This window comes from Hyla sarda, chromosome 8, assembly GCF_029499605.1.
Source record: "Hyla sarda isolate aHylSar1 chromosome 8, aHylSar1.hap1, whole genome shotgun sequence".
Classification (NCBI taxonomy): Eukaryota; Metazoa; Chordata; class Amphibia; order Anura; family Hylidae; genus Hyla; species Hyla sarda.
The window spans coordinates 149,375,381-149,402,898 of NC_079196.1; the positions used below are offsets into that span (position 1 = coordinate 149,375,381).

Genomic DNA, 27,518 nt, shown 5'->3' on the forward strand with positions numbered 1-27,518 from the left:
AACATATATTCCATTGACCATCACGTTAAAGTTATGTTACATTTTTTTTTTTTTTTTTTTTTTTTTATAACTGTAGTTTTTATTAAAGATTTTCACATAAAAAACTGAAAGTTAGTAAAACGCAATCAAAGCATAATCCGGGACAGTGCCCAGTGCGATCGCATCAGGGCAAATGACAAGCTAAGATAGAGACCAGAGCATTCAGAAACAGTTGTAGTCCAAAACAACTAGCCCCAACCTCAGATAAACCATAAAGACTGTAGTAAATGAACATAGTTATATAGCCAAATATTCAAAGACAGAACTAAAACTCTTCAACACGAAGACAAAGAGAGGAGACAGAAACAAAGACAAAAAAGAGACAAGGACAATAAAACCTCAAACCTATTCAGAGTGGGTCCCTAACGTCCCTAGCATAAAATGGCGTAGCATCGGGCGGCGACCACCACCGTCGCGACACAGATGCCCACGGGGGGGGGGGGGGGGGGGGGGGGGGGAAGCGACCCACTGGCAGAGCGGCCCCAATGCCTCTCAAACCAGTCTATGGGCCGCACCCGCCCGCAGACACAGCGCCACGGCAGCAACGGACGCCGCCCCGCACCACACCAGTGTGAACAAGGTGTGCCACATAGGTGGCCTTGACGTGGCGAGTGGGCTTGTACTTTTTGATCAAAAATGTATACTAACAACCTGTTAGTTTTTGATATTATGCTGAGAAGCAATCAGATCATTATACAACATTGTAGATGTGCGCCATGTCTGTATTCTACCCGAATTCAGATTTGTAAATTACTTCTATTAAAGAATCTTAATCCTTCCTGTACTTATTAGCTGAATACTACAGTGGAAATTCTTTTCTTTTTGAAACAGAGCTGTCTGCTGACATCATGAGCACAGTGCTCTCTGCTGACATCTCTGTCCATTTTAGGAACTGTCCAGAACAGCATATGTTTGCTATGGGGATTTCCTTTTACTCTGGACAGTTCCTAAAATGGTTTTCACCGGAGTACCCCTTTTAAGTTCATTTTGGCAAAATGTAGTCTTGCTTTTTTTTATTGCTCTGTGTCAGCAGTGGAGTCCTCCTGGGTCTCCTGCCATAGCATTTCATTTAATTTAAATGTCAACGGATAGTTCGCGCTGACACTGCTCCCTGAGCCTGCAGGACAGCTTGAACATCTTTGGAACTTGTTTGGGGGTGCTTATCCACCATCCGGACTATCCTGCATTGACACCTATCATCAATTTTTCTCTTCCGTCCATGCCCAGGGAGATTAGCTACAGTGCCATGGATTGCAAACTTCTTGATGATGTTGCGCACTGTGGACAAAGGCAAATCTAGATCTCTAGAGAGGGACTTGTTACCTTCAGATTAGTTTTTTTTTGTTTTTTGATATTTTTTCATAATTTTGGTTCTCCAGTCCTCAGACAGTTCTCTTTTCCCTTCTGTTGTCCATGCTTAGTGTGGCGCACACAGTGCAAAATTTAAGTGAACTTCTCTCCTTTTTTAGCTGCCTTTTAGGTGTGACTTTTTTTTATATTGCCCACACCTGTTACTTGCCTTAGGTGAGTTTAAAGGAGCATCCCATACTTGTAACAATCTTATTTTTCCACAATTTTGAAAGGGTGCCAATAATTTTGTCCAGCCCATTTTTGGAGTGACATTATGTCCATTTTTGCTATTTTTTTCCTCCCTTTTTTGGTTTAGTTCCAATACACACAAAAGGAATAAATATGTGTATAGAAAAACATGTTACTGCAATTTTATTTTTATTTTTTATAAATACCTAATTTTCTTGGAAAACTTCTTCAGGGGTGCCAGCATTTACTGCCGTGACTGTATGTTCACACAGTGCAATGTCCGAACGGAAAATCTGTGTGGACATTCCACCAACAGCTGGCAGAACATGCCGGCGATTGGAAATGTGCCACCTCATAGACAACAATGCTTTTTCTTTGTGGATTTCACTGAAATATTGAACATGTTCAATGTTTTTGCGGACGCTGTGCACAGTGCATTGGAATCCTATTGCAATCCATGGGACTCTTCTGCTGCGGAATTCTGCACAGAAAATCTGCCGTGTGAACATGGCCTAAAGAAACATCTCCGTAAGCTGACAAGTGTTGTGAATTATTTCCCAGATCCACAGTCACCAGAATACTTCTGGTTCTGGATCATTAACGTTCCCTGAAAGCAAGACAAGTTGTCCGCATGTTAGGCTTTCAGCAGCTCTACCATTGGCCACTCGATTTGACATTTTATAGTGTTCATGAAAAATGGATCCTTTACAAATAAACAGTGGCAGAAGTAATGATCCACCTTTTCCCCTTCAGTCCTTCCTGTCCAATCGAGTGGCATGTTTCCATTTACAGCTTTTGTGAAGGTACATGATTTGACACCTCAAATAGGAAGTGTGGCATATGAAAATACACTTTGGAGCAGATTTCGCAATCTGTGTGAGACAAAAAGTGTACTTTGTGCTGATCATTTTTAGCAGTGCTTTGTCTGAGACAGAAATCAAACACATTTCTGTCTTGGGGTCTATTCACACGGCAGAATTTCCGCTTGCAGAATTCTGCATCAAATTAAAGCCAATAGACTTCTATGGGATTCCGCACTCCCATTCTACAAGCGGAATTTCGGAAGTGTGAATGGGAGTGCAGAATCCCATAGAAGTCTATGGGCTTTAATTTGAGGTGGCAATTCTGCCGTGTGAATAGACCCTTAGACAGCTTGATAAATCTGTTTTGTGGCTTGTAGGTAATAGTACATAAAAAAAAAACAAAAAAAAAAAAAAACTTCAATACTACTCTAACCTACTCATATATATATTTTCTCTACAGATACAATGCTAGCTGAAGCATCAGGAGGGGACATGACAAATGGTAATCAAAATGACTATTCAGATCAAAGTGACGACGACCAAGACAATCTTGAGGATGCTGTCCCTGTTGATGAAAATCTTTTTACCGGAGAAGATCTAGATGAACTTGAGGAACAGCTAAATACTCTGGTAGGATAATCAGACTGCCATGCCTTTCCAACATGATTTTTTTTTTTTATAGGGAAATCTGACTTTCCCTTCCTGGTTCTACAAAACACATCAGAAACAAAAATAACGTTTCTCGCATTGTAATTTTGACAACTGTAAATTGGTCAGACTCTATAGGAATGAAACAAAGTTCTTATATGGATTTAGTGGTACATGATCTGTTTTATTTAATACATTGTGTATTATGTTGCATTTTGTCTTGATTTAATAAAAGCCTAAGGCAATATCTCCTAATGGATCTATTTTAAATAAAGTCTGAAGCCTATCTCTACATTTAACTTGTCATATAGTTTGCCAATCTCCCCTGCACTGTGAATTCTATATGGATCTACAGGAAGCTGATATTTAAGTTACAAATTGTGTAAGAGAATCTTTGATAAGTGCACCCTAAAAATTATATATATATATATATATATATATATATATATATATATATATATATATATATATATATATATATATATATATATATATATATATATATATATATATATATATATATATATATATACACACACCCACCGTATTTATCGGCATTTAACACGCACTTTTTATGCTAAAGTCTACCTGCGTGTTATACGCCGATAAGCTGCTGCAGTTCAATGATTTTAAATCGATGAACTGCAGAGACTGCCAGCGCTACCGGGTTCTCTGCCCCTGCCTGCCCTGGGGTCTAGAGCCCTGCTGCCGGCCCTTCTCTCCCCCTGGCTATCGGCGCCACTGCCTGTTCTCTCCCCCTGACTATCTGTGCCGGCGCCGATAGCCATGGGGAGAGAAGCGGCGCCGGCAATGGGGCAGCGGCGCTGACAGCCAGGGGGAGAGAAGGGGCAGCGGCACCCATTGCCTCCCCCCCCATCACCGGTTGCATAATTACCTGTTGTCGGGGTCGGGTCCGCGCTGCTTCAGGCCTCTGGTGTGCATCCCCTGCGTCGTTGCTATGCGCTGCACGGCGCGGCGCAATGACGTCACTCCTCATTGCGCTGCGCCGTGCAGCGCATAGCAACAACGCATGGGACGCACACCGGAGGCCTGAAGCAGCGCGGACCCGACCCTGACAACAGGTAATTATGCAACCGGGGATGGGGGGGGGGGGAGGCAGCGGCGCCGGCAATGGGTGCTGCTGCCCCTTCTCTCCCCCTGGCTGTCGGCGCCGCTGCCCCATTGCCGGCGCAGCTTCTCTCCCCCTGGCTATCAGCGCCGGCAATGGGGCACTGGCACAGATAGTCAGGGGGAGAGAATGGGCAGTGGCGCTGACAGCCAGTGGGAGAGAAGCGGCGGCAGCAGGGCTCTAGACCCCAGGAAAGGCAGGGGGAGAGAAGCGGGCAGCGACTGCCTCTCTCCCGCTGCCTTTCCTGGGGGTGTATCGGGGTATACGCATGCGTGCACACACACACACCCTCATTTAACCATGGATATTTGGGTAACATTTTTTTACCCAAATATCCATGGTAGAATGAGGGTGCGTGTTACAGGCCGGTGCGTGGTATACCCCGATAAATACAGTATGTGTGTGTGTGTGTATATGTGTATATATGTATATATAATATATATGTGTGAATATATATATATATATATATATGTGTGTGTGTGTGTATATGTATATGTGTGTGTATATGTATGTGTGTGTGTATATATATGTATGTGTGTGTGTATGTATATATGTATATGTATATATATATATATATAATATATATAATATATATAATATATATATATCTATCACTAACCAGGGTACCTCCTCACCTTTTTAAAATTGTAACGCTTTCAGGTTTTCCACTTACAGACCCATACGAGGGCTTGTTCTTTCTGCCAACAATTTTGCTTTGTAATGACATCAATCATTTCACCACAAAATCTACGGCAAAACCAGAAAAAAAATTTGTGGTGCAAAATTTGAGAAACAAAAAAAAAAAAACATTTATTTTTTATCCACCAGAGAGATGGCCTCCTTGGACCTAATAGGACCAGAGAGTTTTAAAGCCCCTCCCACACCTCGTCAGTGTTTTCCTGTTCCTATTAGGTCCAGGGTCTGTTGATTGGACTATATGTCCCCACACTAGGATACTTTAAATGTATCCACGACCTATGTGCCCCGTGCTCGCGCGGGCTGCTCATACCTCCGGTGTTGGCGGAGCTCCATGTGGGCTATCTGCTGCTAATCTGGTGGGGGCTGAGGTCTCCTGTCTACTTTCTGTCTCTTGTCTCCCAAAATCCCCCCCCCCCCCCCCCCCCCAAGCCATGTGTCTGCGTCCAGAAGTTCCGGGCTGTGCAGAGGTGCTGTTGGGGGTGGAAGTGACGTCGGATTGCGTCAAAATTTGAATTCCTGTTTGTATAAAGGTAAGAAATTCAGTGTGTTTCATTGTCTATGATTGTGCTGTGGCTACCATGGACTCGCAGGCTTCCTCCAAGGTAGATCCTATGGAGCAGCTTGTTTCTCCAGCTACTGTGAGTATTTTCCTGCAGTTTTGCCACAAATACTTCTCTTGTTTAGTCTCTTATGCGGTTCCTTTTTTACTTTAGGGAGATAAGGAACCTTTGCAAAAACGAACGTTCAGAAATGTGTGATGTGTTCCGCTAAATTTTCTGATGCATATAAAAAACAGCTTTGCAAGCTTTGTATATCTAAAGTGGTACAAGAGGAAGAATATCTGAAGATATGCGATCACTTATTTGCCAAGAAATAAAAGCATCTTTGGCGAGCTTTAATCCTAGTTCAAGCAGCCAGTCATCTGTGAATGTTCCTCCTGCAGTTAATATATTTCCGGATTTTGCTTGTTCTGAGCCTTCTGCTAATGTTGCTTTGGTTGCTACTGGTTACTTAGCAAGTAATACTTCTCAAATCACCCCTGGATTTACACCTATGACTTTAAATCATGGAGTATTGTTGAACCCCAGTATGCCGCCTAGTATCCCTAGAGGAGGTCGGAGTTCTCTAACGTCTGGGGATTTTCAACCACCATCTAAAAAACCTAAACTGGTGGTAGATTCCGTCTCAGGTGAAGAGGATCTGATATCTAGACAAAGAGGGCACTGAAGAAGGCGAAATATCTCCAGGGCCCGCCAAACATGAAAATACTGTATATTGTGTTTTTTCGTGACATATTCTACTGTAACATAGTGGTAAATTTTCAGCATTCCTTGCATCCTTTCTTGGTGAAAAATCCCCAAATTTTATGAAAATTTAGCTTTTTTTTTATTTTTTAAACTTTGAAACTCTGGTTAGAAGGAAATTAGACATACCAAATAAATTATATATTGATTCACATATACAATATTTGCATCATAAAGTTGACCTGTTTTTACATGAAAATGAAAAATGTGATTTTTTTCCCCACTGGTGTTACCCCAAATTTTTCATTTTCACAAGGGATAATTGGAGAAAAATCCTCCCAAAATTTTTAACCTCATATGTAGATGTAAAGTGCTCTTCGGGCGGACTACAATGCTCAGAAGAGAAGGAGCGTCATTGAGCTTTTGGTTGGAATAGAAGTGGGAGGCCCCCCCATGGTGCCAGAAAAGTGCATCCCCCCACATGTGACCCCATTTTGGAAACTACACTCCTCACAGAATTTAATAAGGGGTGCAGTGAACATATACACCCCACTGGCGTTTTAACAGCTCTTTGAAACAGTGGACTGTGCAAATGAAAAATAATTTTTTTCATTTTCATGGACCACTGTTACAAAAATCTGTCAGACACCTGTGGGGTGTAAATGCTCACTGTGCACTGTTACATTTACACATTCTCTCTTTCCAAAAGCCCAATGGCGCCCCTTCTCTTCTGAGCATTGTAGTTCACCCGCAGATCACTTTACACCCACATATGGGGTATGTTCTTACTCAGCAGAAATGGGGCTACACATTTTGGGGGGCTTTTTTCCTATTCTCCCTTGTGAAAATGAAAAATGTAGGGTAACACCAGCATTTTAGTGACAATTTTTTTTTTTTTCTCATTTTCACATCCAACTTTAACGAAAATTCGCCAAACACCTGTGGGGTGTTAAGGCTCACTATACCTCTTGTTACATTCCGTGAGGGTGTAGTTTCCAAAATTGGGTCACATCTGGGTATTTATTGTTTTGCGTTTATGTCAGAACTGCTGTAAAATCAGCCACCCCTGTGCAAATCACCAATTTATACCTCAAATGTACATGGCACGCTCTCACTCCTGAGCCTTGTTGTGCGCCTGCCGAGCACTTTACACCCACATATCTGGTAGTTCTGTACTGAGGAGAAATTGTCTTACAAATTTTGGGGGTCTTTTTTTTCCTTTTACCGCTTGTGAAAATTAAAAGTATGGGGAAACACCAGCATGTTAGTGTAAAAAAAAAGTATTTTTTAACACTAAGATGCTGGTGTAGACCCCAACTTTACCTTTTTATAAGGGGTAAAAGGAGAAAAAGCACCCCCAAAATTTGTAACGCAATAGCTCCCGAGTACCGAGATGCCCTAAACTGTTTCCTTGAAATACGAAAGGGCTCCAAAGCGAGAGAGCGCCATGCGCATTTGAGGCCTAAATTGGGGATTTGAATCTGCCACAAAAATACTCCAAACAGGGTGCCTCCAGCAGTTGCAAAACTCCCAACATGCCTGGATGGTCAGTGGCTGTCCGGCAATACTGGGAGTTGTTGTTTTTCAACAGCTGGAGCCTCCGTTTTGGAAACAGTGACGTACAAGCCTTTTTTTTTTTCTCTAATTTGGGGGGGGGGGGGGGGAGAGGACTTTGTAGGGGTATGTGTATATGTAGTGTTTTACATTTTATTTTGTGTAGTGTAGTGTTTTTAGGGTACATTCACATAGACTGGGTTTTACAGTCAGTTTCTCGCTGGGAGTTTTAGCTGCAGTGGAAAATTTGCCGCATCTCAAACTTGCAGCAGAAAACTTGCTGTAACTCGCAGCCCACCCTGATAATCCTGCTAGGGCTTACTTTCGGGGTAGGGTTTATTTTAGGGGAAACGGTATGTATGGTGTATGTGTCATGTGTATATATGATGTGTGTATGGTGTCTGCGTATGTGTGATGTGTGTATGTAATGTATGATATAGGGGGCAGTGGCAGGTGTATGTATAATGTGTGCATATGTATGGTGTGTATATATGATGTGTGTATGGTATATGTGTGATGTGTGTATGTAATGTATGATGTGGGGGGGCAGCGGCGGGTGTATGTATGATGTGTATGTATGTATGTAATGTATGATATAGGGGGCAGTGGCCTGTGTATATGTGTATGCATGTATGTTTTGTACAGGGGTGGACTGACAAGTGCTGCTGCCAGTTGTGCTATCTAATTTTATTCATTTTTAGTGGCTTCTGGCTACCCGCACTATAGTGCACCACCAGAATCGCACCCCCTTCATACTCACCCGCCAAACAAGAGCCCCACGGATGCACGCAAACACGCCCGAACCAAAACTACAACTTCCAGCATGTTGCACCATAACCTAAACTGTAGAACTATAAAGTGTAACATGCTGGAAGTTGTAGTTTTGGTTCGGGTCAGCTGCAGAGCCATAGGCTGCATCAGGGCATGCTGGGTGTTGTAGTTACTAACTGCAATTCCCAATATTCCTTGACACAGCCTATGGCTCTGCAGCTGAAACGAACCAAAACTACAACTCCCAGCATGTTACATGATAACCTTAACTATACTACTATACAGTGCAACATGCTGCAACACCCACACAACCATAGGCTGTATCAGGGCATGCTTGGAGTTGTAGTTATCTAGTAACTAAATGCAACTTCCAGCATTTTCTCACACATAAATTAGAGTCAATAAAATGCACCATATAAACTGGAGAAGCAGAACCCCCCCAGTAACAGCGTTGTTCATTGTTTTGCAATCAAAAGACTCCATATATAAGTCCCTATGAAGACTGAAAAATAGTGATTAAAATATTTTAAGAAGTGCGTATATATGTGAATAGGCCCCTTTCCTAATAAAAGTTCCGATAATAAATGGTTCCAAAAAAACTACAGATCACGGCACTTAAGATTACACTCATACCTTGCCTCGGGTGTAAAAGGAGCTAGCTAGAGCTCTCCCACCGCTAATAGCCTGGCATGCTTTGATCGCTGTGGCCGGCTATGTGGTGTCCCGGCACCGTATTTCATATTGTGCCTTGGTTATTAGTCCCCAAAGTTAGAGTCCTAGGACTGTCGGGGTTCGCTTTCCTCATTTAAACCCTAGTCACCCCTTAGTCAATTAATATTTGTAAATATTATCTATCTAAATAAATGTATATGGTATTACTCACTGTTTTAGCGTCGCAGGACCTGCGGGTCATGTGACCGGGTTGCAGAACTCTATGGTTTTTGCTAAAGGACCTTAGATGGTTTTGGACATGTGATCACCCACAATACATTGTAACGGTGAGTGACAGCTGATGTGGACCAATCCAAAACGGCCAGCCCCTGCCCATATAAGGGAGCTGCGCCATATTGTCGCTCTCTTAGGTTGCTGACTCTGGATGAGGTAGGACCTCCGCAGCTTACAAGACAAGTACTAGGCCCAAAGCCTTGCGGCTTAGGCCTGCGCTAGAGACGGATAGTTCTTACAATTCCCCGCTATCTCCGCAAGACCTCTGGACATAATCTAACCCCTAAATCCAGCGGATCTATGCAAGTACAATCTTCATAAACTTAAGAGAACTTTCCGGTCCTAAACATCTATCAATCACTGCTGTGCTGTTTGTAAAGACTCTGTTATCTGGACTGTTACCGTTAATGCATATACAGAAAATCTTCAGTAAAGATTCCTGCAAGTTTTAATTTCAGCACTGCTGTGGACAATCTATTTATTTTACACTGACACATCGCTCTTGGGAAGGGTGGCGATAGGCCCAGCATCACTACAGAGTTTTAACCCTCGCCCTGGCATCACGAGTGACAAGGGTTAACAGCGCCCTTTATCATATAGTACTGCAACATCCCTACTGCCCTACAACCCCGAGGTGTACCACAACTATTAAACCATTAGATCACCGCTGTCAAAGTTGACAGTAGTGTCTAAAGGAATCTTATAACCATCCCTGGTGGTCTAGTGGAGTGGATCATACTATTTTGGTTGAAATTATTTTATCTTCCAGGACAAGTGGATTTTCTTGAGGGACAAGTAGATTGTGTTGCGCTTTAGTCCCTTGGACAAGTAGTTTTTTTTTTTTTTTATTTCCACACCCCTACTGCCCCTTTATGCACACATGGCCATCATACACATACACAGCTTCTATATGCATATACACTGCCACTATATAGACACACACTGCTATCATACACACATGTACAGCCACTATATACACATACACTGCCACTGTATATACACACACACAGCCATCATAAATATATACACTGCCTCTATATACACACACTGCCCCTTCATACACACATGGCCATCATACACATACACAGCTTCTATATACACACACTGCCCCTTTATACACACATGGCCATCATACACACATACACAGCTTCTATATGCATATACATTGCCACTATATAGACACACACTGCCATCATACACACATATACAGCAACAATATACACATACACTGCCACGGTAAATACACACACAGCCATCATAAATATATACACTGCCTCTATATACACACACTGCCCCTTTATACACACATGGCCATCATACACATACACAGCTTCTATATACACACACTGCCCCTTTATACAAACACTGCCATCATACACACATACACAGCTTCTATATACATATACACTGGCACTATATAGACACACACTGCCATCATACACACATATACAGCCACTATATACACATACACTGCCACTGTATACACACACACACAAAGCCATCATAAATATATGCACTGCCTCTATATACACACACTGCCCCTTTATACACACATGGCCATCATACACACATAGACAGCTTCTATATGCATATACACTGCCACTATATAGACACACACTGCAATCATTCACACATATACAGCCACTATATACACATACACTGCCACTGTATACACACACACACACACACACACACACACACAGCCATCATAAATATATACACTGCCTCTATATACACACACATGGCCATCATACACATACACAGCTTCTATATACATATACACTGCCTCTATATACACACACTGCCCCTTTATACACACACATGGCCATCATACACACATAGACAGCTTCTATATGCATATACACTGCCACTATATAGACACACACTGCCATCATACACACATATACAGCCACTATATACACATACACTGCCACTGTATATACACACACATCCATCATAAATATATACACTGCCTCTATATACACGCAATGCCCCTTTATACACACATGGCCATCATACACACATATACACAGCTTCTATATGCGTATACACTGCCACTATATAGACACACACTGCCATCATTCACACATATACAGCCACTATATACACATACACTGCCACTGTATACACACACACACACACACACACACACACACAGCCATCATAAATATATACATTGCCTCTATATACACACAATGCCCCTTTATACACACATGGCCATCCAGGGGCGTAGCTAGAAACCACAGGGCCCCGTTGCGAAAAATTGTCCTGGGCCCCCCTACCCATATCCCCCTCCCCCCCCCCCCGACGACCTGCTTTCTTAATCCCTGACGACCCCCTTACTCGGCCTCAGCCGCACAAAGATATCAGTGACTTGTGACTATCAGTGATGGGAGTTGTAGTTTTGCAACAGCTGAAGAGCCGCAAATTGGAGTACAGCCATCATCACTGCAGAACATACAACTGACTACAACTCTGATAGGACAGTCAGGAGAACACACAATATCAGTGACCTGAGTGACGTCTTTCCTTTTCTTCCTCATCCGGTCCAGACGTCAGGACTTCTTCCAGCTACATCTTCTCTTCATAGTCTGACACCCGGACATCATTGGTTCCTTAATTTGTCAGCAGATCCTTATCCTCTGTATGAAGACAGTAATCATTAGATTTCTGCCAAATACTGTACCCCCTGAATATAATACTGCCAACCACTGTGCCCCCTAAATATAATACTGCTAACCATTGTACCCCCTAAAAATAATACTGCCACACACTGCACCCTCTAAATATATTATTGCCACACACTGTACCGTCTGAATATATTATTGCCACACACTGTACCCTCTGAATATAATACAGGTACACATTTTACCACCTGAGTAAAATACTACCACACACTGTAGCCTCTAAATATAACCCTGCTATACGCTGAACACTGAATATAATATAAATCTTCCCCCCGATTCCTTTGTTCCACCCTCTTTCCCCCTAGATTTGTAAGTCCTCTTCATGCTCCCCTGAACTCCCTCCCCCCCACCCCCACCCCCCAAAGTCCTTTCCCAGGTAAATAACATCACTCCTATACCACCACCATACAGTCCCATGTAAAGGTTCCTGTTGCTTTTTCATGGCAAGAATAATGCCGCCTCCTCCTCCTCCTCCTCCTCCCATACTCCTCCTCCTCCCATACTCCTCCTCATCATTACACCCACCTCCCCCCATACTCCTCCTCATCATTACACCCACCTCCCCCCATACTCCTCCTCATCATTACACCCACCTCCCCCCATACTCCTCCTCATCATTACACCCCCCTCACCGTCCTCCTCCTTATCATTACCCCCCATTACACCCTCCCCCCCTCAAACCTAGCTCTACTCACCTTCCTGAGCGGCACTGCGGTGTGAAGCTGGAGAGTCTGCTGCTCCTGTCACTGACAGCTGCAGGGGATAAATTACATGGATTCAGAGGCTGTGACAGGTCACGTGCTTGCCTGCACTGCTCTCATCAGCCCTGTGCCTGTCCGTCTGACCCTGCTGCAGCAACAGTGCCCGGGCGGTTTAAAAAAAAGTGCTGGCAGCTAGCGGGCCCGGGACCAGTTGCTGCAGCATATAGTATATTGAAGTGGCAGGGGGGCCCGGTCGCGATTGCGACCCTTGCGACCTCTATAGCTACGCCACTGTGGCCATCATACACATACACAGCTTCTATATATACACACACACACACACACTGCCCCTTTATACACACATGGCCATCATACACACATACACAGCTTCTATATGCATATACACTTCCACTATATAGACACACACTGCCATCATACACACATATACAGCCACTATATACACATACACTGCCACTGTATATACACACACAGCCATCATAAATATATACACTGCCTCTATATACACACACTGCCCCTTTATACACACATGGCCAGCATACACACATGCACACCTGCTATATACACACACTGCCCCTTTGTACACACATGGCCATCATACACACATACACAGCTTCTATATGCATATACACTGCCACTATATAGACACACACTGCCATCATACACACATATACAGCCACTATATACATATACACTGCCACTGTATATACACACACAGCCATCATAAATATTTCCTGTTTATCCGTGGGTTAATGTTTCTCATTGACCTGGAAATAGAAGTTAGTACAAGCAATAGAGACAAGTAATTAACGTTAATGAGGCCCTTCCTCCTGGAATACTATATAGATCCCTTAAACACCATGCACAGACATATGTTTTTCCTCTTCTATGGAAGACAGAAGTTTAGAGACAAGTCACCCATTAAACCGGGTGTTTACCTGGTCCCTGGGGTGTCCATCGGTGGGCCGCAAACGGGTGTTGTCCCTGTCCCTTGGTTGCTCAGCTGCCCGGACCCTTGACAGGGTCAGAAGGTAGCAAATATGGCTCGGTGATTCTTCGGGGGGCCAGGGAGGTAAGTGATCCCATCCCCATAGAGCCAGTGCGCGGCACATGTGACCTGTTATGTTCGGAAGCCCGTGATGCGCCGAGAAGGGGGTGGCACGTGGATGCGCACGGCGCACGATTGCGTATGCGCAAAATTTTAATTTCTGGCGGGAACATTTAAAAATGCCGGGTTTTGATTCAGTGGGTCTAGCACTCTGTCAAGGCAGCAGATCCACTGAGAGGCTAAGATGTCGGGAATAGGAGGAAAAAGGAAAAGGAAGTCAAAGCATACTGCTTGTTTGAAGTGTCGGCAGCCGCTACCGGAAGCTTGGAGTTGGGATGTTTGTGAGGATTGCACGCAGAGTGACCAGCCAGCCCCCATGGATACAGGTGCATTCCTGGGATGGTTTAAAGGGGAACTGACTTCAGCTTTCCAAGAGGTGGTATCCTCCATAAAGGGGAAGAAGAAAAGTAAGCCTTGCGCTTCTAAGGAATCCCCGGAAAGGTCAGGATCATCCAGCGCCGTCACGATGTCAGACTCTGGGAGCGAGGAGGATACAGAGGACCTTTACCTGCTACACAAGGATAAGATGCCAAAGCTTATCTCAGCGGTAAAGAACGTACTGGAATCTGACAAGGATATATCCGCCAAGCCGGCTTAGGAACAGCTGTTTTATTTTCCTCCCAGTACAGTGCGAGAATTACCAGGTCACCAGTTGATCTGACTGTGGCACGAAAGAGACTGGGACAAACCGGAGAAGCACACTGATCCTGGGGCAAAGTTTAAGTCTATTTATAGCTGCAGCGAAACTGGCAAAGAAGTCCATCTTTTCCTCAGAGGATTCCTCTAGGCTACCTGATCCTATGGAGAGGAAAGCAGACGGGATTTGCAAGAAATCCTATTCAGCGGCCTCCTCTGCGGCTTAAGTGGCGGAGGCGTCAATACCCGTAGCCAGAGCGCTAAGTATCTGGCTTTCTCATATCTCCCAGGATATTCAGGAGGGAGTGCCGAGGGAAGAGCTGTTGAAGAATATGTCTGTTATGAAAACCGCAGCCGACTTTCTGTGTGATGCCCCGCTAGATACCTTAAAGTTCTCAGCAAGAGCCATGGCATTGAATAAGGCGCTCTGGATTAAGCAATGGGATGGGGATATCCCAGTCAAATACAACTTTGTGTCCTTACCGTTTCATCCCTCTTCTCTGTTTGGTCCTCAGCTTAAAGGCATTCTTAAATCTTTCAGTGAGGAGAAAGGGGAATCCTTTCCATTCAAGAAAAAGTATAACTTTAAACCTTATAGAAAGGGATACAGAAGATCACCTAGGAGGCAGTATTCTTTTCGACACACTGAAAGAAGAAGGCCGAATAGGGGAAGGCAGGAGCCTGCACCTAAGAAGAAGCCGTTCCCCTCCAAAAATGAAGGTCAATGACGCCAGCCCTCTGGTAGGCGCCAGGCTTCTGGATTTTGCCAACATCTGGTCCAGAACATCCTTAGATGCCTGGGTCAAGACCACATTAAAAAGAGGATATTCACTGGAGCTCAAGAGAAGTCCTCCAGGAAGATTTCTAATCAGTGAAACCAATCCAACAGTGATTCACTTAGTGAATCAGTTTGTTCGTAAGAATGCGTTGGAAGAAGTTCCGGATTCAGAAAGGGGCAAAGGACACTACTCTCCAGTGTTCGCAGTTCCCAAATCAGGAGGAGACTGGAGGCTAATAATAGATTTATCATTCCTGAATCTATTTTCTGTCAAGAAGACGTTCCGTATGGAATCCCAGGGGTGTGGACATTTTTATAAAAAACTACTTGTCCACGGGACTAAAATGGAGCAAAATCTACTTGTCCCTCATGACGATCCACTTGTCCGGGCCAATTTTCGCTTTTACGCTCTGATTTTTTCCTTCTCGCCCTATAATAGTAATAACTACCTACTATAATGATACCTTTTAATTTTCCAATAACATATTCTCTGAACCAAAATATATATATTTAGGGAAGTTATATTGAAATAGTAAAAGTTAATTTTGCAGATTTGGTGGTTTTCTTTTCTACGCCATTTACCTTGTGGTTGAGGTAACATGTTAGTTTTATACTTTAGGCCGCCTGATTACAGCAATACCAGATTTGTATAGTTTTTTAATTGCCATTTTTTAACCCCTGTAGCTTTATTTGTTTATTTATCTTTATTTATTTATTTATTTTTATCCCATCCTCCTTTCCCGTCCTCATATCTCGACCTCCTATCCAGACCTCCTATCCCATCCTCATATCCTGTCCTCCTATCCCGACCTCCTACCTGACCTCCTTTCCCGACCTCCCATCCCGACCTCCCATCCCGTCCTCATATCCCGACCCGTACCTCCTATCCCGTCCTCCTATCGCGACCTCCTGTCCCGACCTCCTATCCTGTCCTCCTATCCCGTCCTCCTATACCGTCCTCCTATCTCAACCTCCTATCCCGTCCTCCTATCCTGTCCTCCAATCTCGAGCTCCTATCCTGACCTCCAATCCCGTCCTCTTTTCTCGATCTCCTATCTCAACTTCCTATCCAAACCTCCTATCCCGACCTCCTATTCTGTCCTCCTATCCCGTCCTCCTATCCCGTCATCCTTTCTCATCCTCCTATCTCGACCTCCTATCAAGACCTCCTATCCCGTCCTCCTATCCAGTTCTCCTATCCCAACCTCCCATCCTGTCCTCATATCCCGACCTGTAATATGTGTACCAGGTATTGAAATATCTCCAGCCGTATGGAAGTTATGTGGGAACATACATTTCCCATTGATTTGCATGGGACTTTAAACAAAAACTCAGACCCTCACAAATGGGGGTAGTTAAGGGTTAAATTAACTATCCTATATTTTAAGTGGACATATAAGTAACATGTGACCAAGTATTATCGAAATATCTCCAGCCGTTTGGAAGTTATGCAGTAACATATATTTCCCATTGACTTGCATGGGACTTTAAACATAAGCCCCGCCCCTGGCAAATAGGGGTGAGTAAGGGTTAAATCACCTATCCTATGTTTGTTGTTGACATATAAGTAACATGTGTGCCAAGTTTCATGTTAATATCTTTAGCCGTTTGAAAGTTTTTGTGGAACATACACACATACATACATATATACATACACACGTTGAGTTTTATATATATAGATACTAGCTGAATACCCGGCGTTGCCCAGTTCAACAAAGGAGAAAGCTTTTGACTTCATATCCCGTCCTCATATATTGTTGTCATATCCCAACCCCATATCTCGTACTCATACCCCAACCTCCTATCCCGTCCTCCTATCTCGACCTCCTATCCCGTCCTCCTATCTCGACCTCCTATCCCGACCTCCTATCCCGTCCTCCTATCCCGACCTCCTATCCCGACCTCCTATCCCGACCTCCTATCCCAACCTCCTATCCCAACCTCCTATCCCAACCTTCTATCCCGTCCTCCTATCCCGACCTCATATCCCGTCCTCCTATCCCGTCCTCCTATCCCGACCTCCTATCCAGACCTCCTATCCCGTCCTCCTATCCCGACCTCCTACCTGACCTCCTATCCAGATCTCCTATCCCGACCTCCTATCCCGTCCTCATATCCCGTCCTCCTATCCCAACCTCCTATCCCGACCTCCCATCCCGTCCTCATATCCCGACCCGTACCTCCTATCCCGTCCTCCTATCTCGACTTTCTGTCTCGTCCTCCTATCCCATCCTCCTATCCCGTCCTCCTATCCTGTCCTCCAATCTCGAGCTCCTATCCCGACCTCCTATCCCGTCCTCCTATCTCGACCTCCTATCCCGACCTCCTATCCCGTCCTCCTTTCTCGTCCTCCTTTCCCATCTTCCTTTCCCGTCCTCCTTTCCCATCTTCCTTTCCCGTCCTCCTTTCCCGTCCTCCTATCCCGTCCTCCTTTCCCGTCCTCCTATCCCGACCTCCTATCCCGACCTCCTATCCTCCTATCCCTACCCGTAATATGTGTTCCAGGTATTGAAATAGCTCCAGCCATACGGAAATTATATGAGAACATACATTTCCCATTGATTTGCATGAGACTTTAAACAAAAAACCCGACCCTCACACATGGGGGTAGTTAAGGGTTAAATTAACTATCCTATATTTTAAGTGGACATATAAGTAACATGTGACCAAGTATTATCGAAATATCTCCAGCCGTTTGGAAGTTATGCGGTAACATATATTTCCCATTGACTTGCATGGGACTTTAAACATAAGCCCCGCCCCTGGCAAATGGGGGGTGAGTAAGGGTTAAATCACCTATCCTATGTTTGTTGCTGACATATAAGTAACATGTGTGCCAAGTTTCATGTTAATATCTTTAGCCTATTGCTATCTACTTAATATATATGGAAATATAGATATGTATAAAGTGTAGTGTAATGTAGAACAAAACTATGTCAAAGCACCTCTCAGTAAGGTAACACCTGATTGGCTGATGAAACAAAGAGACCATTAGAACATTGGCTGCTGACATCACAGTAGGGCAGCTGGTGACATCATCATAACAGACATAATACGTAGCCAGATGAACAGAAAAATCTCTCATTTGCTCACTAGAGTTTAGCAGAGACACATGTCAAAGCCCATTGTCCATTGCTGTAGTTTTCTAGTGACTTTATCGTCTTTTGCCATTGTCATAAACTGAAGTAAACAAAGAAAAAATAATTTAGAGGAGAAAGGAAAAGATGGAAGAGAGCTGAGCGGAGACCAGAACAGTGGAAACGATGTCCAGGAGACGCCCAGTACAACTAATGTACAGAGAAAGAAAAGGTTATTACATTCCTGCTAAATATCTAGGCCTGAATGACCTAAGAGAGGAAAAAAACTTCCTGAAAGAGAAAGAAAACTTCCAACAAAGAAGAGAGAAGTGTAAGTGGCCTTCAAGGACCCTGCTACATCCATCTGATGGACAGCACAGGTAGGAGGACATCATGAAAGAGCTAGAATTGTCTATCACTTTTACCACAGGACTCCAGGTTACAGCCACAATAGGCCAGATTTACTATTACAAGGGGGCCAAATTGGTGCCATATTTAGGGTAGGTTCACACGTACAGGATCTACTACATATTTTCTGTGGCTGATTTTGCTACCCATTGACCTCAGTATATGTAGCAGATTCTGTACATGTATTATGAGTTTTATACACTTTTCAGGTGCATTCCAAAAAGGGGGCGTGGTTTAATAAAAAGGTGGTCTGACCTAGGCTGGGCCAATGTGCGCTAAAAATGCACCAAACTTCTGGAGTAAATTTCTGCTACAGTTTAAATGGGTTATCCAGGGTTAGAAAAACATAGCTTACATCCAGAAACATTGCAGCTCAGTAGAAGTCAATGGAGCCAAGTTGCAACCTGAGGAAAGGTGTGTTGCTGTTTTTGGAAGACCACTTTAAAGCTATGTTCATACATTGAATTTTCAATGGTATTTATAGCCGTAAAAAAAATATGTCCATTTGTCTACAGTGGGAAATCCACCACTACAAGCGGACACAAAGAGCTACCCAGCTGAAGCAGGGGGCTTGCTCTATTGACTGCCACTGTTGCTTCCGTAGCGTGAAATACAATACGGATATGCTCTGTGTGACCCAACATTTTAATATAGAGGTAAAATCAACCAATCAGTCTTACCAAGCAACAGTAAACAAACACTGGACCGAACCAAGCACTTTCCATTTTTTGTTTTAATCATTTAGCTGCATTCTATATCATTTTACTTTTTGGGGCAGTTTACCTGTTCCTGAATTGGTACAGTCCACTATTGTATACTGAGTTACACACAGTTGCTATGACAACTGTTATGCTGCAACGGCCATTTTAACTGCCATCCTACAAACAGACCTGTCCAGTGCCTGTCCTGAGTGTCCCCCCCAATTGTATAGAGATGATGCCGCTTATCTTTTTGTCCTGTTTCTTTAATGGAAGGTGATCACAGATGGTGCACAGGTTTGGACAGTGTTGGTAGAGAAGTGAGTGCTCCCATTACACTTAGTACTAAATATTCTACGGTCTAGGACAGTGTTTTCCAACCAGTGTGCCCTCAGCTGTTGCAAAACTACAATTTAGCATGCTGGGAGTTGTAGTTTTGCAAAAGCTGGAGGTACACTGCTTGGGAAACAGTCTGGTCTAGGAGATGGAAACATACATTCATTCTGACTTCCTGATCCTCATGTCACCATTGTATGTGGATTTGTCTTTATTTGGTCGGATTGTACATTGTAAAAACCTTATAAAGTTCTATGGAGCCACACATTGCTTCTTTATGGCGACCATTGGGAAAGCATTTGCTACATTTTTCTCGATTTTCCATATCAATCCGCCCTAGATTTGGTTTTTCTAGATAATGAAAGAATGTGAAAATTGTTTCTATATTATTAATAAATGCTACATGAACTCTTTCAAGACTAAGGCCCCCACTTCTCTGAATGTCAACAGCACAATGTTACCCAGACACATACTGAAAGATAATGGGGGAGATCTATCAAAACCTGTCCAGAGGAAAAGTTGCTCAGTTGCCCATAGCAACCAATCAAATTGCTTCTTTGATTCTTAACAAAGCCTCTGCAAAATGAAAGAGGCAAGCTGATTGGTTGCTAGGGGCAACTGGGCATCTTTTCCTCTGTACAGGTTTTGATAAATCTCCCCAATATGTTTTTTTTAACCTTTTAGGGATGCAGGGCATATGCATATGCCCTTCATCCCGATCCTTAAGGACTCAGGGCGTACCTGTACACCCTGAGTATTTCTGGTCCTCGCCGCTCGCCACGCGGGGACTGGACTAGGATGCCTGCTGAAATCATTCAGCAGGCATCCTGTGACAACACCTGGGGGGGTCCTGAGACCCTTCCATGTCAGTGATCGCTTCAAATCGCTGATCAATTCATATCGGCGATTTGCAGCGATTCCAGGCTGATCTTCACTGTTGGCTTATAGGAGTTGCCAAACTACAACTCCCAGCATGCTCAGAAAGCCAAAGGCTGTCTGGGCATGCTGGGAGTTGTAGTTTTGCCACATCTGGAGGGCCACTGTTTGGAGACCACTATACAGTATGTTGCAAAACTACAACTCTGAGCATGCTCAGACTGCCCAGGCATGCTGGGAGTTGAAGTTCTGTAACATCTGGCCCTTCAGATGTTGCAGAACTACAACTCCCAGCATGCCTAGACAGTCTCAGCATGCTGGGAGTTGTAGTTTTGTTACATCTGGAAGAGCACAGTTTGGACACCACCATACAGTGGTCTCCAAACTGTTCTCCTCCAGTTGTTGCATAACTACAACTCCCAACATGCCCTTGGACTGTCTACAACTCCCAGCATGCTACAGTGGTCTCCAAACTGTTCTCCTCCAGATGTTGCAAAACTACAACTCCAAGCATGCCCAGACTGCCCAGGCATGCTGGGAGTTGTAGTTAGGCAACATCTGGCCTATGCCTAGGCAGTCTGAGCATGCTTGAAGTTGTAGTTTTGCAACATTTGGAAGGCTACTGTTTGGACACCACCACACAGTGGTCTCCGAACTGTTCTCCTTCAGTTGTTGCATAACTACAACTCCCAACATGCCCTTCGACTGTCTGGGCATGCTGGGAGCTGTAGTTCTGCAACAACTGGAGGCACACTGGTTGGGAAACATTGTCTGTTTCCTAACTTACTGTTTCCCAACCCGTGTGCCTCCAGCTGTTGCAAAACTATAACTCCCAGCATGCACTGACAGACCATGCATGCTGGGAGTTGTAGTTTTGCAACAGCTGGAGGCTCACGGTATGGGGAACACTGAGTTAAGTGACAAACTCTCAGTGTTTTGCAACCAGTGTGCCTCCAGCTGTTGCATAATTACAACCCCCAGCATGTACAGACAGCCAAAGGGCATGCTGGAAGTTGTAGTAGTATGCCTCCAGCTGTTGCATAACTACAAGTCCCAGCATGCCCTTCAGCTGTCACTGCATGCTGAGAGTTGTAGTTTCTGCAAAAGCTGAAGGCACACTGGTTGCGAAACACAGAGTTTGTTACCTAACTCAGTGTTTCGCAACCAGTGTGCCTCCAGCTGTTGCAAACTACAACTCCCAGCATGCCCTATGGCTGTCTGTACAAGCTGGGAGTTGTATTTTTGCAACAGCTGGAGGCACACTGGTTGCGTTTTACTGGTTAAGTAACAAACTCTTAATGTTTTGCAACCAGTGTGCCTGCATAACTACTACCCCCAGCATGCACGTACAGCCAAAGGGCATGCTGGGAGTTGTATTTTTGCAACAGCTGGAGGTTAGCCTCTTCCCCCCATGTGAATGTACAGGGTACATTCACACGGGCGGGTGTTTACAGTGAGTTTCTTGCTGCAAGTTTGAGATGTAGCAAATTTTCCGCTGGAGCTCAAACTCCCAACGGGAAACTTGCTGTAAACCCCCGCCTATGTGAATGTACCCTAAAAACACTACACTACACAAAATAAATAGTAAGACACTACATATACACATTCCCCTACACATTCACCCCCAAAAACTAGAAATGTCTGGTACAGCACGGTTTCTAAAACGGAGCCTTCAGATGTTGCAAAACAACAACTCCCAGTGTTGCCGGACAGCCATTGACTGTCAAGGCATGCTGGTAGTTTTGCAACAGCTGGAGGCACCCTGTTTGGGAACACTGCCATGGGGTAATTTTGATATCGGATTGAAATCCCTGTGCAAATCCCTAATTTAGGCCTCAAATGCACATGGTGCTCTCTCACTTCGGAGCCCTGTCGTATTGCAAGGCAACAATTTAGGGCCACACTCCATACTCAGGAGAAATTGCCTAACAAATTTTGGGGGGCTTTTTCTCCTTTTACCCCTTGTGAAAAGGTAAAGTTGGGGTCTACTCCAGGATGTTTTTTCTTTTTTACACTAACATGCTGGTGTTGCCCCATACTTTTCATTTTCAGAAGAAGTAAAAGGAAAAAAAGACCCCCAAAATTCTTAGCGCAATTTCTTCTGAATACCGAAATACCCCATATGTGAACGTAAAATGCTCTGCGGGGACACAACAAGGCTCAGAAGTGAGAGCGCCATGTACATTTGAGGTGATTTGTATAGGGGTGGCTGATCGTTACAGCGGTTCTGACATAAACACAAAAAAGAAACACCCACATGTGACCCCATTTTGGAAACTACACCCCTCACAGAACGTAAAAAGAGGTATAGTGAGCCTTAACACCCCACAGGTGTTTGAAGAATTTTCGTTAAATTTGGACGTGAAATTTTTTTTTTTTATTTTGTTCACTAAAATTTTTCATTTTCACAAGAGGTAGTAGGAAAAAGAGCCCCCCTTAATTTGTAACCCCATTTATTCTGAGTATGGCAATACTGCCATTGGGCTTTTGGAGAGAGAATGTGTCTAGAATTCAAGGCCATGTGCATTTACAAAGCCCCCATGGTGCCAGGAAAGTGCCCCCCCCACCACATGTGACCCCATTTTGGAAACTACACCCCTCATGGAATGTAACAAGGGATGCAGTGAGCATTTACACCCCACTGGTGTCTGACAGATTTTTTGAACAGTGGTCCATGAAAATGAAAAATGTTATTTCTCATTTGCACTGCCCACTGTTCCAAAGATCTGTCAAACGCCTGTGGCGTGTGAATGCTCACTGCACCCCTTATTACATTCTGTGAGAGGTGTTGTTTCAAAAATGGGGTCACATGTGAGGCGGGGGTCCACTATTCTGGCACCATGGGGGCAGGGACGTGCAGAGACATTTTGGAGGGCAGGGGCTCAAGTAAAAAAAAGAGGGCACTTCTCATCATTTAAAAAATGTCTGCCAGACTTAAAGGGGTATTCCAGGCAAAAACTTAAAAAAAAAAAAATCTTAATCCTTCCAATAGTTATTAGCTTCTGAAGTTTTCTGTCTAACTGCTCAATGATGATGTCACGGGACGTGAGTCATCAGAAAGCAGTTAGACAGAAAACAGCAACTCAACTTCAAAAGGTAATAACAATTGGAAGGATTAAGATTTTTTAATAGAAGTAATTTACAAATCTGTTTAACTTTCCGGAGCCAGTTGATATATAAAAAAAGTTTTGGCCTGGAATACCCCTATAATGTGCTGAGGCCCAGGGACACAGTGGACCTCCCGCCAGGCCTCCTTGACATTGCCATCCCCCATAAAAGTTGGTGTTTTTGTAAAATAAAGTCAAGAACAGTTTCTCTGAGGTCTGCCATGTGTATATACAACTTCAGCTGTGCTGTCAATCTTATTTACAGAAAACATGTGACAGCTGCACTTTAATATACTGTATTATAGAGGAGATTTATCAAAACCTGTGCGGTGCAGTTATCCATAGCAACCAATCAGATCGCTGCTGTCATTTTGCAGAAGGCTTTACCTCTGCAAAGGTTTTAATAAATCTCCCCTATATGCCTAGGTCTGAGATCTATATGACAGAATCCATCACCAATCACCCAGCACCAATCACCCAGCACCCATCACCCAGCACCCACCTTATGCAGGAATCTCCACACAGCTCTGGTTCTTACACTGAAGAGATGGACACCACACTAATATATGCTTACATGCTACCATATACAAGTTGGCAAAAAAAAAGAATTATAAATATACAAAGACGGCCAGGCATAGCACAGCATTCAGGATGGAGGCAGATAAGCTCCGCCTCCATTGCGCACAAGACTGACTTTGCATACTAGAAATGTGGGGCAATACCTAGAAAACGGCTGGTCCACATTTAGTAAGTATAACATTATCTTCTGTTCACCTGCACTGTAACCTAGTGTATTGGGTTTAGTGTGAGTAAACAGCCTGTCAGTTTCTCTTTAATTACTTACCGTACCCCCCTTAATGAACTATATACTGTGCCACCATTCATCTATTAATTCCCTATATACTGTGCCACCATTCATCTATTAATTCCCTATATACTGTGCCACTATTATTTAACTATACCATGCCACCATTCATCTATTAATTACCTATATATTGTGCCACCATTAATTAACTATATACTGTGCAACTATTATTTAACTATATACTGTGCCACTATTATTTAACTATATACTGTGCCACTATTCATCTATTAATTCACTATATACTGTGCCACTATTATTTAACTATATACTGTGCCACCATTCATCTATTAATTCCCTGTATATGGTGCCACCATTAATGAACTATATACTGTGCCACTATTATTTAACTATACTGTGCTACCATTAAGGATCTATACATAGTGCCAGAATACATAAAAATATAATGTTCCAATATAAATAAAATATATACTGTGCTTCCATAAATTCCCTATATTCTGTGCTTACATTCCTCTATTAATTACCTAATAATGTGCTTCATACAATACATACAAGCACATAACATAAAGACACATACAGTACATAGGTAATATACACACACATACAAAGAGACACTTTGACACATACATACAACATGGAATATATACTAAAAGATATAACCAACACGCACATCATACATACAGGTACACTCATACATTCACTCACAGATATAAACACACACACATATACATAGATTCACTTGCTCACATATACATAGATTCACTTGCTCACATATACATAGATTCACTTACTCACATATACATAGATTCACTTGCTCACATATACATAGATTCACTTGCTCACATATATAGGCACAGACATAGAGATACACACACACATATACACATCATACAGACACACTGACATACAATCACTCACATATATACGCACACACATATACATAGATTCACTTGCTCACATATATACACACACAGATATACATAGATTCACTTGTTCACATATATAGGCACATACATAGAGATACACACACACACATATACACATCATACAGACACACTGACATACAATCACTCACATATATACACACACACATATACATAGATTCACTTGCTCACATATATAGGCACATACATAGAGATACACACACACATATACACATCATACAGACACACTGACAATCACTCGCATATATACACACACACACACATACATAGATTCACTTGCTCACATATATACACACACAGATATACATAGATTCACTTGCTCACATATATACACACACACACAGATATATATAGATTCACTTGCTCACATATCTATATATATGCACATACATAGAGATACACACACACACATATATACACATCATACAGACACACTGACATACAATCACTCATATACACACTCACAGTCACTTACAGTAAGGCCCCAGCCATCCCTCTCTGCACAGGCACATACATAAAGATACACACACACAATATCACTCATATTTTCAGTTACTTACAGTAAGTAAGGGCACCATCCCCCTCTGCACAGGCTGGAGTTTCTGGTCGGGCAGACTGTGGGCGAGGCTTCTCTCTGCCTCCTCTGCTTCTGTCTCCTCCGTGTGGAGAGGAGCAGAGAAATAGCTTATAATGACAGGGTGAGTGGCACCCCCTTCCTGCAGGGAGGGCACAGCACCCTCCATTAAACCACATACAAATCTCCCCAGCAACAGATCCTTTTTACTGCACCTATCACCCTGAGTCTGCACCTCCTTTTGTGAGGGCACTATAAGGGCAGGTGAGGAAAAGGGCAGGGGCTCCAGCCCCCTTTTACCCCTATGTGTGCACGTCCCTGCATGGGGGGACTTTGTAAATGAACATGGCCCCAACTTCCATTCCAAACAAATTCTCTCTCCAAAAGCCCAATGGGGTTACACATTTTGGGGGGCATTTTCTCCTTTTACCCCTTGTAAAAATTCAAAAACTGGATCTGCAAGAACATGCGAGTGTAAAAAATGAAGATTTTTAATTTTCTCTTTCACTTTGCTGCTATTCCTGTGAAACACCTAAATGGTTAACACACTTTCTGAATATCATTTTGAATACTTTGAGGGGTGTAAGTTTTATAATGGGGCAATATTTCTAAGTATTTCTAATGTAAAGGCCCTTCAAATCCACTTCAAACCTCAACTGGTCCCTGAAAAATTCAGATTTTGTAAATTTGGTGAAAAATTTAAAAAAATTGCTGCTGGACTTTGAAGCCCTCTGATGTCTTTCAAAAGTAAAAACATGTCAACTTTATGATGCAAACATAAACTAGACGTATTGCATATGTGAATAAATATATAATTTATTTGGGATGTCCATTTTCTTTATAAGTACATAGTTTCAAAGTTTAAAAAAAAGCAACATTTTCAGATTTTTCATAAAATTGTTGCATTTTTTTTTACCAAGAAATGAAAATTGACGAAAATTTTCCACTAACATAAAGTTGAATATGTCACGAAAAAACATTCTCGGAATCAGAATGAAAAGTAAAAGCATCCCAGGGTTACTAATGCTTAAAGGGACAGTGGTCAGATGTGCAAAAATAGAGTGAGGCAGGTGTTCTGTCAGGAAGGGTCATGGGGAGAGGAAGGGAGTTAACCGGGGGATCCGAAGGTTTCAAAGTCTCTAGAGGAAAGAAATGCCGTCCACGGAGACCAGATGGACTCATATTTCCCTAGTTGAGAAGGAGAGTTAGCCATCAGTTCTTCCATTCTTGCCAGGAGCAGGAAGGTGATCAGGCAAGTTGTGCACCTCGCTATATTCAGGGGGAGGATGGACAGTAGGGCAAGTTCTGGTGTAAGCGGGAGATGAACGAAGGAGATGCGGGCCATGATATTGAAGACCTTGGACCAGAAATCTGAT

General features: G+C 43.2%; 1 protein-coding gene across 1 annotated transcript in view; it reads left to right on the forward strand.

The window, feature by feature from the left end:
- ZC3H15 (zinc finger CCCH-type containing 15) overlaps positions 1-3,020 on the forward strand; it is a 29,806-nt gene extending 26,786 nt beyond the window's left edge. The window contains exon 10 of the mRNA XM_056535778.1: positions 2,842-3,020. Within this exon, the coding sequence (XP_056391753.1) occupies positions 2,842-3,020 (179 nt within the window). The remainder of the gene's footprint in view (positions 1-2,841) is intronic.
- The last annotated feature ends 24,498 nt before the right edge of the window (positions 3,021-27,518 follow it).